The sequence below is a fragment of the Centroberyx affinis genome, unplaced genomic scaffold (assembly GCF_046629955.1).
Source record: "Centroberyx affinis isolate AG114_WGS23_722 - 3 ecotype Tasmania unplaced genomic scaffold, CSIRO-AGI_Caff_v1 ptg003902l_1, whole genome shotgun sequence".
NCBI lineage: Eukaryota > Metazoa > Chordata > Actinopteri > Beryciformes > Berycidae > Centroberyx > Centroberyx affinis.
The window spans coordinates 1,265-21,402 of record NW_027281738.1 but is presented as its reverse complement, the minus strand read 5'-3'; the positions used below and the strand labels follow the sequence as shown (position 1 = coordinate 21,402).

Below are 20,138 nucleotides of genomic sequence, written 5' to 3'. Positions count from 1 at the left end.
TGTTGGGTGTTAAGAAACCTGAGGTTTCTTAACACCCAACGTTACTTTTATATTTTTATACATTTGTATTTTTATAATTGTGTGAGCATTTATATGCTCAAAGTGGGGAGTTGTGCTGGAAAAATACAACTTAGACTGTGTACTGTGCTGTAAGAGTGGAAAACTACTGATTGTCTGTGTAACAACTTGTGTGACCAGGTCACAACCAGGTCATGACAAGGTCACAACCAGGTCATGACCAGGTCAGAACTCTTTTTGCATGAGCGGAGCCAGTTTGAGCAGGATCCCCACACTCCCTGCGCTCGGCTTGTTTGTTAAGAGAAAATAGGAAGCTGCGGCTAGGAGGTGGGTGAAACTGTTCAACTGTCTGAGGTGAACCTGTCTGTCCGAGGCAGACAGATAGTGAGGAGGAAGAGACCATACTCGGCTGACGGAGATGTATAAATATACTGAGTTAAGAGCAGATGGCTGCTCATTACTGTGGAGACCTCTGTTCTCTGTATGCTTGAGCCCATTTGCAAATGCTAAAATAAACAGCCAGAAAGACAAATTTGTTGTTGCTCTCCTTTATTGCAGAATTTCCACATTTCTATAACGTGTTTTTTTTTTCTAAACGCTCAGTCGAAGTTTAATGTCTGTTTTTTTTAACACAACGTTTGATGTCATAATATAACAATAAACAGCAGCTACTTTATATTTAAAAACCTCGAGAAATTAGTAAATGTTAAAAGATCTGATTACATAGGCATGCATTGCAAAATGATTTTGATATGTAGACGCAGGCAGAATGAATGGGTTATAACTCTAGATGATGCTCCTGTTCTCTCTGTGCTGTTTTTCATTGATAAATCAAGGTTAGTAGCTGCATGTTAACATTAACATGTTGCGTTGCTAAATTAGCCTGCTGGCTAGATAAGCTAGCTAACAAAGCAAAAAAAACAAATGTTTATTCAGTGTAAGTTTTATGTCACATTAACATAAATTTGGAGGAAAATCTACCAGACCACAATGTTTAGATATATTTCTCTTTTTCTAGCATGGTTGTTATATTTATTTGCATACAGACAATTCTCTGGTGGACCTTCATGAAGGTGCCTGCTGTGGTTGATAGGAGATTTGTGATGCAACTGCAAGCCTCAATTGTTCTCAACAACAGGCTAATGGGACACAGCTGACCCTGCTGGCTTTAAACGATGCGCTCAGCAGCTCAGAAACTGAATTAGGCCACTAATTGCAAAAAAGGAGTGATTAAAAACATGTCTTTCTTTTTCATTTCTGTCTTAAAATTGTCTTTTTTCAGAAGATGTGTTATCATGGCGGATACATGGGGTGTTGCTTCTGTGGGTGATACAGATAAGGCTCTCTCTTTCTTTTCTATAGATGCTAGACCAATATTAATCAGTTCACCATTTCTGCTATTAAACAGTGATTTACCAGCATGCTTTCATGCATGTTAATGATGTAAAGAGGAAGGAACCCTGCTCTTTTTTACAAGCTTGTTTCTCTCCTGTCCACAAACTGTGTCAACCACAGAAGACCACATCCTTCTCCACTGTAAGTTCTATCAGATAAATTGTGTTCTAATGTTTGTTTTATGGTTTATTGATTAGAAATTTAACAGCCATTCCAAGTTATCATGCAGAATTTTATATTATTTTGGAGAACTCAACATTGTGTTAATTCTTTGTTCAATGACAAGGATAATGATAGAGTACAGTAGATGGCACATTGTCAGCTAAATATTAGTAGAGTTGTGTTTTTGATGTGACTAACTGATATACTTCTCATGTTATGTCCATTATCTCCCTGCTGATGTGTTTTAACGTCTCTGAAGCCTCGACAGAGAGAGGAGAGGACCAGCTATGAGTTTTACAGCGGCAGCAAGTGGATTCGTTGTCTTCCTTCTGTCTGTGTCAGGTATTGTACATTTACATTTTAATTTTAGCCATTTTGCTGGCATACTATGTAAGAGCAACATACAGAGAGTGTAAGGGTAGAATAAGCTTAAATTCCCAGCTGCCTAGATTGCATTATATTTACTATTCAAAGCATCAGTACTAAGGAGTGCAAAGGAGTGCCTCACTGACCCTGACCATCAGTCTCTTTGTACAAGATGCAAAAAAACAAAAGTAAGGCTCTGTTGTGATGTGGTGTATATCTTTACAACCTTACACCACCAGACCTTCTCTTCTGTTTCTTTAAAACTGGAGGTTCTTGAGTGTCTGTGTGGTTTGTTTTAGTGTTCAAATCCTAGAATCATCTTTATCTGTCATACAGTGAACATACAGTAGCCTGTGTTGTGGTCATGACTGAAGTCCTCAGTCCTACCTAAAAACTGTAAATTGTAAAGTGCTGTGCACATTAAAGACAGTGTGGGAAATATTATTTCAAATGATGGTGCAACTGGTTTGACGGTCCAAAAAATTCTAAATGGACTTGTGTTTATTCATCTGAAGTTACTTTCCAAAAGGCTACATGTCCATGTTGAGGAAAAAATGTATCGTTCACAGCTCTAAAATGTAGAGAATCCAGCCAGCAACCAGTGTTATTACTTTGACATACTACTTTTATACTTCTTTTAAAAAGTACCACAATTTGTGTTTCGTCGTTAAGTGCGAATATGTGTGACTATTCGAGGCAGATATCTCCTCATTTCTCATGGCAGATTTCTCATTTCCAAACTTAAACTGCTACTTTACTGTCAACATTATTATTTTGTCATCATTCATCTGTACCCAACTCTACCAGTTCACCATGATGTTCTAACATCGGTGTGTGCCGTCTGCATTTATGGTTAATACTAATGGCCGTTTGGATCATCTAGGTGTCACATAGTGGCACTATTACAGGCAAATAATACACATAACACACGACAATATGAAGACATGACAACATACCCTCACAAAAAATAAAGGAAAAAATAAATAAATAAAAATAAAAAAGACAAAATAAAAAAATAATAGGATCCCTTCAGTAATTCAAATAATTAGATTGACAGTACCAGTACATTTAGAAACTGAAATATACATATGACAGGTAGAGCATATTTAGAGTTTTATATAATTCCACTATTCACTAGAGCAAATTTTTTCCCATTTCATATTGTGTTGTGCTACTTTGTAATGGTTTGTAGCAATTATTTTTTCCAAAAGAAATTGGCTTCGCACTGTATTTTTTAAGAAACTTAGATTCAAATTAGTTCTTGATTGAGCTTTAAATATAAATATTTTACCTAACAGAATAATTGTATTTATTATCTGGTGACAGTTTTCATCCAGAACCCCCAACATAATGTTTATATCTAACTGTGCAATACCAATTTTTTTGTGCAATAATTCAACTGCAATAATTCAGCTGTGCAATACTTATTACTTATTAATTATTTAATTATTTACACTGGTGTATGTATATATTGGGAGTATGATGCATATTGTACAGAATTCTTATTTCTCTTATTTCTATATTATTATTATTATTTTTATTCTCATTGTTATATATTGTAGTATAATGCACATATTTTACATATTCCTTACTCTTGTATTTCTATTTTTCTTATAATTTCTTATAATTTCTCTACGCTTGTATATATTCACTTCTACAATGTGAGCAGCTGCAATGTAACCCAATTTCCCCTCGGGGATCAATAAAGTATTTCTGATTCTGATTCTGATTCTGATAAAGGTATAAGTTTAAGATAAATATTGAGTGGCCTTAGCCAATTTTCGATATTGGTCCACAAACTTGCAACATATGGACAATAGAAAAACAAATGCAACTGGTCTTCCTCTTCCTCATTACAGAATCTACATAATGATGATTGTTCAATATTAAACATCTGGTGCAGATTGGACAATGTACACTCAAGTTCACACAACTTCCTGTTGCCAGTAGGTGGCACTATGACTATAACTGAATATTGGCCTGTAGATGTCCTCAGGCCTCGACTCTTGTCCAGCATGTGAAATCTGGTGCAGATCGGACAGTGTAAACTCAAGTTAACACCGCTTCCTGTTTCTTGGCGAAACATCGAAATTGCCCGTTCTGCCATGGCAACGCCGTTCAACGAAAGCTCCCGATCTTCACAACTAAGCGTCATCAAGGTCCTACGGCTTTTCTGACCACATTTGAGGTGGATCTGGTCAACCCGCTAGGAGAATCACAGCAAAGTTTAAAACATGTCATTTCCTGTTGCCAGTAGGTGGCGCTATGACTATAACCGAATATCGGCATGTAGATGTGTTCAGGCCTGGACTCTAGTCAAACGTGTGAAGTTTGGGCCAGATTTGACCATGTACAGGCCAGTTACAAACCACTTCCTGTTTCGTGGCGAAATGGTACCACCAGACTTTTTTTTAAGTCTGGACATGATACACGTGCCTACCAAGTTTCGTAAGTCTAGGACAAACGTACGGCGAGGGATACTCCGTTGAAATTTTGTAGGGGGCGCTAGCGAGCCGTTTTGCCACGCCCATGCGCAAGACCCATAAAATATATAATTTTTCACCACTTCTGATGCGTGTGCAAAGTTCGGTGAGTTTTCGAGCACGTTTAGGCCCTCAAAAGTCCGATTTATTTGAGCGAAGAAGAAAAAGACCACGAACAAAATACAATAGGGCTTCGCACGAGGTCGTGCTCGGGCCCTAAAAATGCTAAAATGGGTCGCCAAATATACTTTATGTAACTTTGGAAAACCACTAGCCACAGTGGCCGGTGAGCAAAAAAGTTAATGTCAAGCACTGTATACCTATATCTCTATATTATAACGCCACACACAAACACACACACACAAACACACTTTTTGGCCCCCGCACTTCTGAAATGAATCCGGCGCACCTGTCCCCACCCCATTCTGATTTCCATTTTAACTCATTTTCAGAGTTAGAGTGCGTTTCTTGCACACAAATAATTTTAATATTTTCTTTATCTTGCAGCCATGTAAAACCTTCATTTCTTTTGGAAATATTAGCCAAGCCATTACAGTTGTAACTTGCAATTGTTATACTATTACATGTCATAGATCATCTAAGGAGAAAAATTAAGAAAGGATTAACCTTTTTTTCATACTTGGTAAGGATCCTAACTAACAACTTCAAAGACATAAAACATTTACTGAAGTACACATAAAACACAAAAACAATAACACATGCCTGTATTTGCTTAGCCATCAAATTAATTAAGGCAGTAGCATTAATGCTGTCTCATCCTCTTCCCATTTACTTTTAAATATCTAGTGTGGAGAATTAGCGTAATAACAAAAAGAACATCACAAAAACAAAAAAACCCATGCCAATCATGTAGGCCTCTCTAATAAAAGAAAGATGGAAACATAAACAGGCAAACATGAGTTGAAAACGAAAAATGAAGAGGAAGAATAGAATAACATAAGCTATTCTGAAATGTAATTCCCATTCAGCCTATACAAAAAACAGGGAGCAAAACAGGAGGGTGTTTCTTTCCTATTATCCTGATCCAATATAATTTAATTGCAATATGCAAACATATAGACATTTGTACAATTGTTATTCACTCACATAGTCCGAGATTCTTCTCTGCCTCTTGCACCAGTTCGATAATATTCCAACTGATCCGTTGTTTCTTGTCCACTTCCCATCGTTGTCGCTGGTTGGTGTCCCGTTCCATGACCTTTATGTCTTTACGTGTAGACTCTCGTGGTACCAGGACACTAGCGAGCAGACCCCGCTCCTCGAGAGCCTTTGCCCCAGCTTGTGGATTTCCATATATCTGCGAGCTTTGGCCGGGTCCAAGATATGCGATTTTATATTCTTGGTCTTGAGTTGTTCTCTCATAGGTCTGTATAAGGCTCTCTGTTGCTTCACTTTGAAGGTGAAGTCGTGGTCAAAGAAGATACAGGAACCATTATATGTTAATTCCTCCTTCCCCCATGCAGCATGTAGTATTTGTTTCTTTGTTTCAAAGTTCAAAAAGGCAATTATCGGTCTGGTATGATCTTTGCCTTCTTTGTACACCCGGTGCGCTCTGATGATGTTAAAATCTCCAGGTATTTTAAGCACCTCGTTAAACAGTTTTTTGAGGAAGGCTGTCATATTGTTGCCTTCACTTTTCTCTGGTATGTTGAATATACGCACATTGTTTTGCCTGGACTTGTTTTCCAGGTATTCAGTGTGTTCTTCCATCTCCGAAACTTTATTCACCAGATATGTAATCGATTTATGGTGCAGTATTTCAGTATCATGTATCTCACTGACATGGCGCTCAACCTGTTCCAGTCTATCACTCGTTTTTTCTAGATCAAGGCGTAATTCTGTCGTCTGTTGCATAATTGTCTTAATGTCTTTTTCAGTCTCGACTCGAAATTCTTTGAAATCCATCCTGAAATCCTTGATCTCTTTTGAGAGCCAGTCCTTCATTTCAACCATCAGGCGTTTTATTTCTCCCACTTCAGCCATTTGGGGGATGGGTGCAGCCAATTGTTTGTTTGTGCGTTTCTTACTTGTTGATATAGTTGTCTTTTCCGTCGTTGCTCCTGAACGTAAGTTCATCCCCCGACACAGGTTAAGACGTGAAGGCAAATAGAGATAAGTCAAAGCACCATTTCTTTTCTTTTTTTGTTAACTTGTGGGGTTGGAGAGACACATTACCGCTACCCAGAATCCAAAAATGCCCGCTACCCAGAATCCAAAAATGTTGGCTTTGAATACTTTCCCAACTCAGTGATCAGCATTTATCTACAGTTTCCTGTCACACAGCAGCAAAGTACAGACTCTATTTTATTTCATGCATCTCGCCCTTCTCATTATTTATGTTTTACCTTTTATCCTGTTCAGTTAAACTGCCTCATGGTCCACTGGTCCAATGCATTCCTGTTCCTTCTCTACTCCTCCATACTGTACGACACCCTGCCTCAATCCACATCACAACTAACTGTAGAAGGCATGCGTACATCTTCCGCTGTCCTTTGCACTGTAAATTCATAATATGTATGACTGAACATACAGTTTGTCTGTAGACTGCCCTAAGCCTGTGTTCGCCCTGGCTTAACCCAGACTGACATTATAAACATCAGAAACTTTATATATATAGCGCTTTTCAAATTAGAAGTTACAAAGTGCCCAACAAACAGGAAGTGAAAAGAAAGGGGAAAAAAACCCCAGGTCCCAGATTTTTACTTCATGAACTGAATACAACAGTGAAGTACTGCTGCTTTACTGCTCCACCCCTGAGAGAAATTGTTTGGAAAGTATATTTTTCTGAATTTCTTTCCCTTTTATCAGCTGTCAGAACACAAAATGATTTGGCAATTGTCTGTTTGGAAGATCTTTGTGTTGCATTTAAGACACTGTAGGCATTTGGCTGACACCTTTAACCCCAGTGACTTCCAATGAGCAGAAAGCACTTAAAGGATAATAATAAATATAGAATAATAATGAATATTCTGTCATTATGTACTCATCCTCATGCCAGATGAAACACAGGTGAAGGTTGCCAGCACAACTCGGTAGCAGCCTTGTCCAAAACAACATAAGTAAAAGAGGATTGTTTCTTTAGAGTTCCAAAAAGGACAAAAAAACAGCTCGTGCAGCATAATTTGAGTCTTCTGAAGCCAAACAATTGCACTGTGAGTGCAAAATATCTATATTTACTCCATTATTTCACTACTGCCGTTGTTTGGGAAAATGTTAATTCTTGCACGCTCCCAGAACTTGCTTGTTCACGCTCTGCTCAACGAGAACACACAACCTTCCAGCAGTGTAAACTATTCCGTTAAATGGAAGCCACAGCACCCAGAGGTATTAAATATTCCTGTGTCCCTAAAATGATAATGTATTATAGTCAAGCCTTACAAGATGCATATTCAGTTCTACTTACATGCATGATGAGTAACTTCTATAACAGCAGCTGCAGTAGATCAGCACAGAAGCATCTTGGTACTAAGATCGTTCTTGTGTCTTTGACTTACAATGGAGCTGAGATGATGTGAGTGACAAAGTGGTTTTAAGTAATGTAGTCCAGGTCTGTAGCAGGTTCACATACTGCAGCAGCTCCACTACAGATGAAAGTCTGTCCTCTAATGTTTTTATGAATCTGATTCTCGTTTCTGATGTGCTCTGTGTTACAGTGGTACAGGGTCAGGATGACTGGGGAGTGACTTACACTTATACTGAGATCTGTGCCTTAAAAGGATCAACAGTGGATATACGCTGCACCTACAGATACCCAGCCTACCTAGATCACCTTACTGTCACAGTTGAAAAAACATTCTGGTTTACTAAACAGGAGGGTGATGAACCTGTGGATCTGAAAACAGACTCAGAGTATGAAGGTCGTGTGCAGTATCATGGTCATCAGAAGAACTGTATCCTGAGAATCAAAGACCTGAGAGAGACTGACTCAGCTGTGTACAAGTTCAGGTTCATAACAAACGATCAAACAGGGAAATATACTGGTTCACCTGGAGTCACTTTGACTGTCACAGGTAACATTGTCACCATATGATTTGTTAATTCAATATTGTTCAACATCTAGGAAATTCAGTTGTGATTGTGTGTGTGTGTGATTGAAGGTTTAGTCTCTAATAACATTTCTGTTCCATGTTCACAGATCCAGATCTCCAGGTGCAGGTGACCAGATACCGGGATTCTCCCCAGGCAGAGCTGCAGTGTCACAACAGTTGCCATCTAGCTGGTCGCCCTTCCTACGTCTGGTACAGGAATGGATGGAAAATTAAGGAAGGAACTTCTTCTTATACAGACTACCTTTATTATGGAGACTATTCCTGTGCTGTAAAAGGACAAGAGGATTTCCGCTCTCCTTCAGTGTGTGAGTTTACTCCACAGTGTGTCACTAACATAACGCCATCTGGTGGAAACCTTTATCTAATGTACTGTACCATGACTGCATGTATTTAGGTTAGGCTATGTAGAATAGGTAGGCTGTTATGTCTTGCTAAAATGCTGCTTTTGTGTGTCTTGTGCTTTTCCTGATGTTTGTACTATCATTCTGTTCTATGGTTGATTGTTGATCAGTTATTTGTATGTTAGGCTCATTTTCTGCAAGTCCTTTGAGACACGCGTGTGATAAAGGGCCATAAAAATATCAAACTTGAATTAATATGGGTGTGACCCCAGTGGGAATCCCCCCCTCCCTCCCCTCAGTTTGTTTGTCTGAAAATGTGCCTCTTACACATTGTCAATTATTCAACCTTTGCACTTTATCAACATAGCTATCTGCTTCATTCACAAGCCTGCTTCTCTAACCTTCAGGATCCTGCCATCCCACAGCTAATAACTATTAACCATTTAGCCATAATTAAGTTCCATGATGAAACACATCCTCATCTTAAAGTTCATGTATGCTAACATCATTTCTTCCAGATGCTCCAAAGATCCCCTCGGTGCGTCCCTCTGGTGAAATAGTGAAGGGCAGTTCAGTGACTCTGACCTGCAGCAGTGATGCCAACCCAGCAGCTACTTACACCTGGTACAAGGAGAATGGAAATCCAGACCATAAACCTTTGAAAACAGGACCACAGCTTGACTTTGTTTCCATCCAGTCCTCTGACTCTGGAGAGTATTACTGTACAGCTGAGAATGAGTTGGGGTCAAAGAGATCTGACTCCATCTCTATTAATGTGAAATGTGAGTGAAATACAACTCATGAATCATACAGTGTGGAAGCTACCAGCAGCTTTTTTTAGTTTTTATTTATCCAGTGAAGGGTTTTGCTATGAGCCTGTTTTTTTTATATCGGCTCTTTTAAATGAATTTGGCACTTTATATATGGGATGCTGAATTTTAAAAAATCCATCACTTTTGCCATCAGTTGTTGACAAGGCATACATGCTCTCTCCCTCCTCACCATCACATCTAAGCAACTTGGGGATCATAGAAAATCCCAACTGTCCCTGTCCTATGTGAGCTTAACTTGGATTTGTGATATTTCCAACAGCACATGAAGGCAGCATAATAGGTAGAATACTAGCTAAGTGCATCATTATGGTGCTGCATGTGGTCGCACTGATGTTTGTTCAGCAAGGACAACTCACGTATTTATATTAATACATTTATTATGGTTATGACATAATAGATTTGGTTTTGGCAGAATATATCTGCTTTTATGGCTTGCTGCTGCACATGCATAGACTTAGACTGGGAGTACATAACCCCCAATGTAGAACATAAAAGCAGATCTAAGCAGGTGGAGCTGGGGAGGCAGTGGGTTAACAAGAACAGCAAATCTCTCGACAGCTCAACGTAGCAGGAGTAGCAGTCTGGAAGAAAGCTGACTGAGTGAGTACATGTCATTTAAAAGACATTAGGGAATGTGAATGAATTGAAAAGCACGCACTGAGTTAGACCAATCAGCTGAAGCCAGGTAGAGTTTCCTGACTGAACTTGCTTATTTCTTGAGCTTCAAAATAAATTAGTCATTTTGTGGCATTTGGTCACATCTGCCTTTTCACATCTGTCTTTTTTTAGTAATACTTTTGCATTTATGAAGCTTCTATAAGATATCTTAGACAGTGTCTTGTTTAATGCCCAACACAGTCACCCTGCGTTGCTGTGGAGGTTTCCCGGTTGATTCTCCACCCGAAAAGCGAAGGCCTGTAACTCGAGGAACTAGCGAGTGACACAGCTGTTGTTCCCCCTGTTCACTGACATCCATTTTAAAGGTGCATGGTCCGTGACCAGGGTGAACTTTCTGCCCAACAGGTAGCACCTCAGCTTAGAAATGGTCCATTTAATTGCCAAGCACTCCTTTTCAACTACAGTGTAATTCTGCTTATGGTTTAGCAACTTGCAGCTGATGTAGGTGACTGGTTGTTCCTCTAGTTGTTCCCCCACAGCTTCCAAACCTGTTTTCGACACATCAGTCTATAGAATGAAGTGTCTGTTGAAGTCCGGCCTGGATAGGCGGGTTCAGTGCAGAGAACCTGTCGCAGGGTCTGGAATGCCTGGTCAGCTTCTGGGATCCACTTCACACTCCACAGCATGGAGAGGTGCGGCCAGGGCTGCGTAATGTGGCTCAAACTGTCTATAATACCCCACCAAGGCCAGAAAGGCTTTTACCTGTTGTTTGGTAATGGGGCGTGGCCAGTTGGCGATGCTTTCCACCTTCTTCTTTTGGGGCTTAACCAGCTCCCTCCGGATGGTGTGACAGAAATGTTGCCTTTTCCAGACCAAGACGGCCAATCTTGGGGCCCGACTAGTGTAGAAAATGTGGTCTTCTTCCTAGCCTGTTCCCTCAGTGGTATCTGCCAGTATTCTTTCATCAGATCCAGGATGCTGATGAAGCGTGCTCACCAAGTGCTGCTAGATCCCAACAAAAAGTGCTCTACTGAACCAAGCTGAGATAAAAACCTAAGATTCTAGACTGCAAACAAAATGTGTGCTGCCCATCTGCAGCATTTTATGGACTTTGTCACGGACAGTGGCACGGCGGGCTTCAAGGATCCAGTAAGGGCACTGCCGCACAATCTTCCCAGGTTTTGCAACAATGTCATGGGCAATGATGTTCGTTCTCACCAGCTGGTCCGAGGACACATCCTGGAACTGGGCTGTCAACTCCTGGAGATCCTGCTGCTGCTGCAGCCCAAGCTGTTCTCCTAGGGGAACTGGCAGCGTTTCCTGTAGGGAGAGGTAGTGACTAAAGGCAAATTTATGGTTTCTGTGGTGTGCCTGGTGTTCGCGGTATGGAGGGTCTGTGCGGTGAGGCGTGAGCTCCGCAGGGGGTCTGTGGAGGGTCCGCACCTAGCGGACCCTCCACAGACCGCTCCTCTCAAAAAATGAAACTCTCCGGAGGCCTCCGCAAAGGCCGCAGTCAGTTCAGAAGCTATGATTGGTTAATGGTTGCTATGTCAGTTGGTTACCAGGGAAGTAAGTCTAATCGAGTCAAGTGACAGCTGACAAACGACAAAAATGGACAATAGGAGGAGATTCTGCGCTTTCCGCGAACACCGCACTGCTACCGCATTTACCATGAAATGCTGTCCCTCTGCAGAGAGAGCGGTCTGGCCGTGAACACCGGGCACACAGCAGAAGCCATAAATTTGCCTTAAGGCAGCCTGCCGGCTTTTAAAGCAGTAGTTCACCCAAAATGTCCAAAATTCTGGGGAAGAAAAGAAGAATTAACACTTCGAAAGCCCACTGCTGTGTACGACACGTGTGTTTACACTTGGGGACACTCATGTACAGGGGAACACTTTCAGCAGAGTTTTTCAATTTGTGTGACTAGGAGTGTAAACATGTCCTGATATTCAGACTGAATGGCCGTTTCGTTCCCACTCCATTTTTCAGTCTGAGATTGCCTTCATGTTAGCGGTTATCTGTGTGGGGCAGTGTTGATTTTCCCCGAACCAATCACTAGTGACTGACATATCCGGCTGCTCTGATCTAATTTTCAGTTACACTGATGCTGGGTGTATTTACTAATTCTACCAAGAATGTCAGTCGTTTTTGACAAAAATATTGTCTTTGCAAAGACAATATGTTATGTAGGTTAAAGGATACGGCTGGTGTTTTTAAATGCATGTCTTATCGTCAACAAATCCTATGAAAATAACAAAATCAACAATGTGTTTATTCTACTCCCATTACTTTCCGACTTCCCACGTACCCTTTTTAGCCTTCAAACCAGACGTCATTGGCTCCAATTGTAAGCTAAAAACCTTTAAATACAGCTCACAAAGACATAGTTTCAATTTTAAAAATCGCTAACTGTTACCATGAAAAGTCAGGCTATTGTAGTTATTACCAAATCAAATTCAAATGGGAACAAATGCTGGGGACTATTTACGGTGCTATGGAACTACTTTCCTGAACGTGTTTACGGCCGGCTTATTAAGTTGTTTGAGGCTGTTTTCCAAGCTAGAAATCGCCGTTGAATAGAGCAACAACAGACTCTCTGAATCGCTTCACCAAATCTGAAGAATGGGCAGGACGCGATTCAGGAGTCTGGAACCAGGCTAGTGTAAACACGGAAGTAGAGGAGATTCACGACTGCACATGCACAATCGTTTTTCAAAAATAAATGGCTGCCATGAAGATAAAATAATGGCGGTCTCAGGAACTTTGGGATCATAGAAAATCCCAACTGTCCTTGTCCTATGCAGTGTTACAGTAATGTAAGTACTTTTTTCAGTATCGAGTATTGTAAGGGATTACAATTTCAAATTCAGTAATTACATTACAGTTACTAATCCTACTAATGCTCCGTTACTGCGTTACTTAAACCTGAACCCACCTTTTCTTTTCTCTCTTGAAATTTTCTTTTTTTTTTTTTCAAATCCCTGTTTGTTTTTTTCCTCATGTATCTTAAGGACATATGCAGGCAGGTTTACGTTGGCTACTAACTAAAAAAGCAAAACAAAAGATGACGGGTGAGGGAGAGACACAGACTTTCAGCAGCTGGAAGTTTTCCCATTGTAAACTGTGCGTGTCAGCAAAACACTTTCCACAGCGAAAAACAACATCCAATTCATCAGAGCATCTAATACGACAACACAGCAATGTGAAACTCAGAGAAAAACAACCCAACAAGGAGCCTCCACTGTCAACGATGAATGCACTCTGACTAAACAGAAGCCAGATTTCAGAGCAGGACACGCTGGTAGACAAACAACTAATCAGCAGAAAAAGAAGTGATGGATTATTTGAGGTCAGAAGGATCTGGGATTGAGACCCTCAATCAGTTCTCAAACATCAAAGCAGCTGTTCAGTTTAGGAAGTTTGGTGCTCACCTCCAGAAGGAACAGACTGTCTGACAGGTTTGAGAAGCTTCTCCTTATGAGACACAATCGTTGTTTCACTTCTAAACAGGAGGCCTTGCTGTGGTCAGAAGTTCTGCTCTTACTAGCTGTCCTCACTGTTTCAATAAAGGGGATACGATTTAACAGGATTTATTTATTAAGTAAAGAGTCAGTCTCAATTAATGCTCAACTCAATCACTCTCACTGTCAGCTCAGTATATGAAAGGTAGAATGTAAGAAAATAAAGTTGGGGTGGGGGTGCAGATGGACCTGTGATGCTCTTGTGACCCCTGTTAATCCATGTTCTCCAGATGGCCCCAGGATCCTCTCAGTGTCGGTGCGTCCCTCTGGTGAAATAGTGGAGGGCGGTTCAGTGACTCTGACCTGCAGCAGTGATGCCAACCCAGCAGCTACTTACACCTGGTACAAGGAGATTGGAAATGCAGACCACAAACCTTTCAGTGCAGAACCACAGCTTGACTTTGTTTCCATCCAGTCCCCTGACTCTGGAGAGTATTACTGTGAAGCTGAGAATGAGTTGGGGGGAAACATATCTGCCTCCATCTCTATTGATGTTAAATGTGAGTGAAATACAACTAGTGTAAAAGCAACAAACAGATTAAATCTGTCAACTTTTTTTTATTTAGCCTTTATTAACCAGGGAAAGGTTTTTCTGAGCACGTATGTTTTTTTCAGCTCTGCCCTGCTTCACTTCCACAACTGGGAGCTGCCCAGTACAACCACAGTGTGTGACTGTAGTTCACTGAGCAGCTCCACTGCAGTAGTTGGAGATGAAGTGCCTTGCTCAAGGGCACAGTGACAGCAGATGTTGAGGGACAGGAGAGCGTTACTTTTTCCACTGTTGCCAACAAGATCTTCCCAGCTGTTCATGGGATTCAAACCATCAGACTTCCAGTCACAAGCTCACTTTCAAGCTTTCAAATCCTGCCACCCTCATAACTACTAATTGTTTAAATACAGTATGTGCCATTGTTAAAACACATCCTCATTTTATAATTAATCCATGTTAATCCATGTCTTACAGATGGTCCCAAGAACACTTCAGTGTCGGTGAGTCACACTGGTGAAACAGTGGAGGGCAGTTCAGTGACTCTGACCTGCAGCAGTGATGCCAACCCAGCAGCTACTTATACCTGGTACAAGGAGAATGGAAATCCAGACCATAAACCTTTCAGTACAGAACCACAGCTTGACTTGGTTTCCATCCAGTCCTCTGATTCTGGAGAGTATTACTGTGAAGCTGAGAATGAGTTAGGGGGAAACAGATCTGACTCCATCTCTATTAATGTGAAATGTGAGTGAAATACAACTAGTGTAAAAGCAACAAACAGATTAAATCTGTTTGTTTTCTGATCATGTATGTTTTTTCAGCTCTGCCCTGCTTCACTTTCACAACTGGGAGCTGCCCAGTACAACCACATTGTGTGACTGTAGTTCACTGAGCAGCTCCACTGCAGCAGTTGGAGATGAAGTGCCTTGCTCAAAGGCACAGTGACAGCAGATTTTGTGGGACAGGAGAGCGTTACTTATTCATTCATTTGTTTATTAACCATCAGACTTAAGCTTCAAGCTTTCAAATGCTGCCACCTCCATAACTATTTACTACAAATTGTTTAAATACAGTATATGCCATTGTTAAAACTCATCCTCATTGTATAATTAATCCATGTTAATCCATGTCCTCCAGATGGTCCCAAGAACACTTCAGTGTCGGTGAGTCCCTCTGGTGAAACAGTGGAGGGCAGTTCAGTGACTCTGACCTGCAGCAGTGATGCCAACCCAGCAGCTACTTACACCTGGTACAAGGAGAACCGAACACTGCATCAAGGACCGGAGGAAAGTTACAATTTCACCTCCATCAGCTCTGAGGACAGCGGGACGTACCACTGTCAATCTGAGAATCAATATGGACAATTCAACTCTTCCTCTCTATTCATAGATGTCCAATGTAAGTAGAAAACATTAGCAAATCTCTTAGGCCAACAATGACTTTACAAGAACATTATGACACTCTTGTCATGCAAACCCTCTGAGAACCTAAAAAGCTCAAGCGCACTTGTTCAGAAATAACAGACCTCAGCAGACATGCATTGGCTAATGAGAATTGAGTTTTCTACAAAGCCATGTAATAAGATAGTATATTGTATTACTCACAATACAAATTTCTTTCCATATTTTACAGTAAATACTACTATGAATTGTGTCTCTATACATATTGTCCTCCAGATGGTCCCAAGAACACTTCAGTGTTGGTGAGTCCCTCTGGTGAAATAGTGGAGGGCAGTTCAGTGAATCTGACCTGCAGCAGTGATGCCAACCCAGCAGCTACTTACACCTGGTACAAGGAGAATGAATCCTCACCAAAAGCATCAGGACAGACCTTCACCATCACTGACATCAGACCTGAACACAGTGGGAATTATTACTGTGAAGCCCAAAACGGAAGAGGACATCATACCTCCATTTTACAGTTGACTGTTGTGGCAGGTAAGTTATGCCAGTTCACCTACACACACACCTCCGTCCTGCACCAGAGGTGATCCATGTCTTAATGTAACACACCATCTTATGTAATGCAAAATGTTTGGGCTGTCGGGGCTCTGCGCTGCTTAAACAGTGCATACCATAATTCCCCTAAGCACTGTGCTTTCCAAAAAGTGTTAGACATGAACGAATGAATGAATGAGCTCACACACACAACCCAGCTCTTATAGGGGTGTTCCCCCAAGCACCTAATAATGCACTGATTAATTTAGCACACAGCATGACACAGATGCTTTCCATGTCTGGCGCCATCATACTGGAGAATTGGCTGTGTGCAAATAACGTTAATATTACAACTAGGCAAGAAAAAGATAGATAACTGAAAAAACGTTTTGTGGTGTGAATGTAGGTCAATTCAGTAGGCCTAATAAGCAAAAGTGAATTTTCTGATGAGGTTTACCCTAGCCTAGATAGTATTTATATAGGAATTTGCCGTTGGGAACATAGCATAGGGCTGCCTCCTGGTTACACTGTGTCTAATCACTTTCTATCTGATGTCTGTACGAGTGTGTCTGTGCCCAAATATGTCTGGGTTTTGTGCTGCTTCTGCACAGCTCTGTGTGTGTGTGTGTGTGTGTGCAGCTTGTTTAGTCCTCCCTTTTTCAGATTCCCGTGCAGTCCTCTAGCTGTCAGCAGACGGGTACTGCCCCAGCTCTGATGGTCATTGGTGCTGACCTTAGTCACATCCCTGATGCTGCTCCCACCTGGATGTTTCTCTCTCTGTGTGTTCGTTGTCTTTGTGTGCACCTGTCTCTCACCCTTTTCTCAGACTCCGGTGCAGTGCAATGGTCGCCAGTCCAGTGTTCCACCTGCCAGTGGTGTTGCTCCGGCCTGGCGGTCATCTGCGCCGGCCTTGGTCCTGCTCCCACCTAACGTGTCTCCCGTGTGTTCTTTTGCTGCTGTTTTCTCCCCTTCCTCTCTCCCCTTTTTAGACTCCGGTACAGTGCAGTGGTCATCGGTGCCAGCCTTGGTCCCATCCCTGATGTTGCTCCCACCTATTGTGTCTCTGACCCTGTGTGTTCTGTGTGCAGCTGTTTTTTCCCCTTCCTCTGTACGTGTGTATGTATCTGGGTGTGTTGTAAGTGGCTTCCTCTCTCTCCTCTTCTCTGACTTTAGTGCAGTGTTCTACCTGGCAGTGACGGGTGCTGCCCCAGTTTCGTCAGTGCTGGCCTTGCTCTTTCCCTGTCTTGCTCAAATCTGCTCTTGCCTACCTTGTGTTTTTCGCTATTTCAATTTCAATTTTCAATTTATTTTTTTTAAAAGGGACAATGTACATTATTCAAACAAATGTAAAGGTACCCGAGTTAGCCAAAGGCTAGTTTTCATCGGCAGTCCCTTTGCCTGATGTTGTTAGGCATCCTAGAATAATACAACATACAATAGTTAAAAGCATCATTGTAATAAAACGCACAATACAGTTAAACAACATGAGCAGACATGACGATCCAATAGTAGATGATACAGGTACAGTATGAGTACATTCATGTTAAAGGTGGATAAAAACACCATCAGTGTTGACATTGTTGGTTCTCAATCAGCCATTTCTTAACGTTACACTGAATAATAGGATGGGGACTATCTAATTGATCGTGGTTCAGAGTGTGATGCTCTGAAGGAAAAGACGGCCTGGCTAAATGCAGTTTGTCTGAGTAGGATTGTGTAGTCCCTCCTAGCTGCACCTCTAGTAGCTCTGTTTGAGGTAGATTTGAAGTTGATGAAGCCAGACAAAGGAGGAGGAGCTAAACCATGCATAATCTTATAAACTAGGCAGACATTTTTGTATTTGATGAGGTTTTCCCAGCTGAGCAGAATATACTTCTTTAGAATATGGCAATGATGAAAACTGAATGGCTTTTTGTCTAAAGTTTTAAGTGCTTGTTTGTATAATGATTCCAATTATTTTAAGGCTGTAGAGTGTGTATTAGACCAACTTATCAGACAATAGGTGATGTGGGAGAGAACCATTGTGTGGAAGTATAGCTTAGCTGCCTCAGTTGATAGGAAGTTTCTGGTAAACCTTAAATTTGCCATACTGAACTTTACTTTGTTATAGACTCTTTTTATGTGGGTTTTGAAGCTGAGGTTTGAATCTATATGTACTCTTAAATATTTGTATTCTGAGACAATTTGTAGTCTCTCTCCTGAGATGAGAATATCTTGCTCTACATCTACGCTGTGGCCTTTGGAGAAGAACATGCAAACTGTTTTCGATTTTGAGATTTTGGGAGCAGAATGAGAAGTAGGACTTGAAAAACTCTATGGAAAAATTGAAGTTGAGTAGATTATGCAGTAGGATGTTATAATTAACGGTGTCAAATGCTTTCCATAAATCAAGGAACATGGCCCCCACAACCCCGCCTTTGTCCATTGATGCCTTAACTTTTTCTATGAAGTAGCATGTAGCTGTTTCTGTCGAGTGATTAGCCCTGAATCCAAATTGCATTGGGTGCAGTGGGAAGGAGCTATTGTTGAAATGGTCAATGATTTGTTTGGCAACCAGTTTTTCAAATACCTTTGATACTATGGGTAAGATACTGATAGGCCTGTAGTTGGAGGTCAGAAGAGGGTCACCGCCTTTGAGTATAGGGGCCACAACAGAAGGCTTCCATGGGTTAGGAAACCTCCCTTGACCGAATGAAGTATTAATGATATGCGTCAGTGGGTTAACTATTGAGGAGTTGATCTCTTTCAGCATGAGTGTGTCCATTCCATAGACACCCTTGAAGACTTGAGAGATGCTGCTACTTTTGCAACCTCTGTCTCAGATACTGGTCTTAGTACTCGTGCTGGCTCACTAGTATTGACAGTACATGCATTGCTTTGCTGAACTGTGAAACTTTGGGCTATGGTAGCCACTGACTCAACAAAATATTGATTGAGGGCCTGTGCCACATCAGCCGGACTCTGTAGGATTGTGTCATTTATCTTTAATTCAGTTGGCCTCTATTTTTGTACCACCAGGTAAAAATTCACATTTACACAAAATAGTATTACATGTAAGAACACAGTTTACATACAGTAAATGTGTTTTTAGAATGCTATGTGTTTCTTAGGAGGGCCATAATTCTGAATTATCTTAAAAATACCTCAATTACTCATTATGACAGACTTAACAGATATTTTATCAGCAACTATATTGTATATTGTTGTTTTTGTGTCAGATTATCAGTCAGTAATGGACCTAAACATCCTGTAATCCCCAAATTAATTCCGTCCGTATTTTCATCTGATCTCTTCCCAGCCCCATGGAAATCAACAGCTGCTGCAGTAACTACGACTCTTCTCCTGGTTATCATACTCCTCATAGGCCTATTTGTCTTCCTATGGATTAGGTGAGCAATTCGTTTCACTGTGGTTGTGTTCACTTACGCATTTAAAATTCAGCCATTTGTTCAGTAATTCAGTTGTTCATTTATTCTCCTAACCAGAAGGAAGAAGGCCTCCAAACAACCATCTGGAACTGGAGAAAGACCAGACAATGTGCTGCAGGTGAGGAAGAGGAATTAAACAATTCCAGTGCAAAAGAAAACTACTTTCCTCCTGCAGTCTGGCTCCTCAGTTCAGACTGCAGAGTCACTCCCTGTCTTCCAGTACAACTTGAAAGCTCATCTGACTGAACACTTCATGTCTCTCTTTCCTCTACCTTCTTCACACAAATAAATCCTCCTCTCCCTATCATCTCTTCTGTCTTCCTCCTCTTGCACTCGATCAACTTCCTCTCTTGTTTATTAAAAACTTTTCTATCTTTTCTCCCTGCCTTGTGTTCCGTTACCTAGCTCTTCCGTCATAAATTTGCATCTTATTGAGACAGGAATATTTGTTTCATCATCACTGTGGGTGCTGTAGC

At 41.1% G+C, this 20,138-nt stretch overlaps 1 protein-coding gene across 1 annotated transcript; it reads left to right on the top strand.

Annotated features, from left to right (window-relative positions):
- Positions 1-7,747: 7,747 nt before the first annotated feature.
- LOC139663048 (B-cell receptor CD22-like) lies at positions 7,748-19,780 on the top strand (the record flags this gene model as incomplete). Its single annotated transcript, XM_071541576.1, has 9 exons — positions 7,748-7,769; positions 8,099-8,455; positions 8,581-8,799; positions 9,354-9,617; positions 14,038-14,307; positions 14,772-15,041; positions 15,974-16,234; positions 19,533-19,623; positions 19,720-19,780. Coding segments are annotated over exons 1-9 (1,815 nt in total), but the record flags the coding sequence as incomplete, so codon positions are not given.
- Between the last annotated feature and the right edge of the window lie 358 nt (positions 19,781-20,138).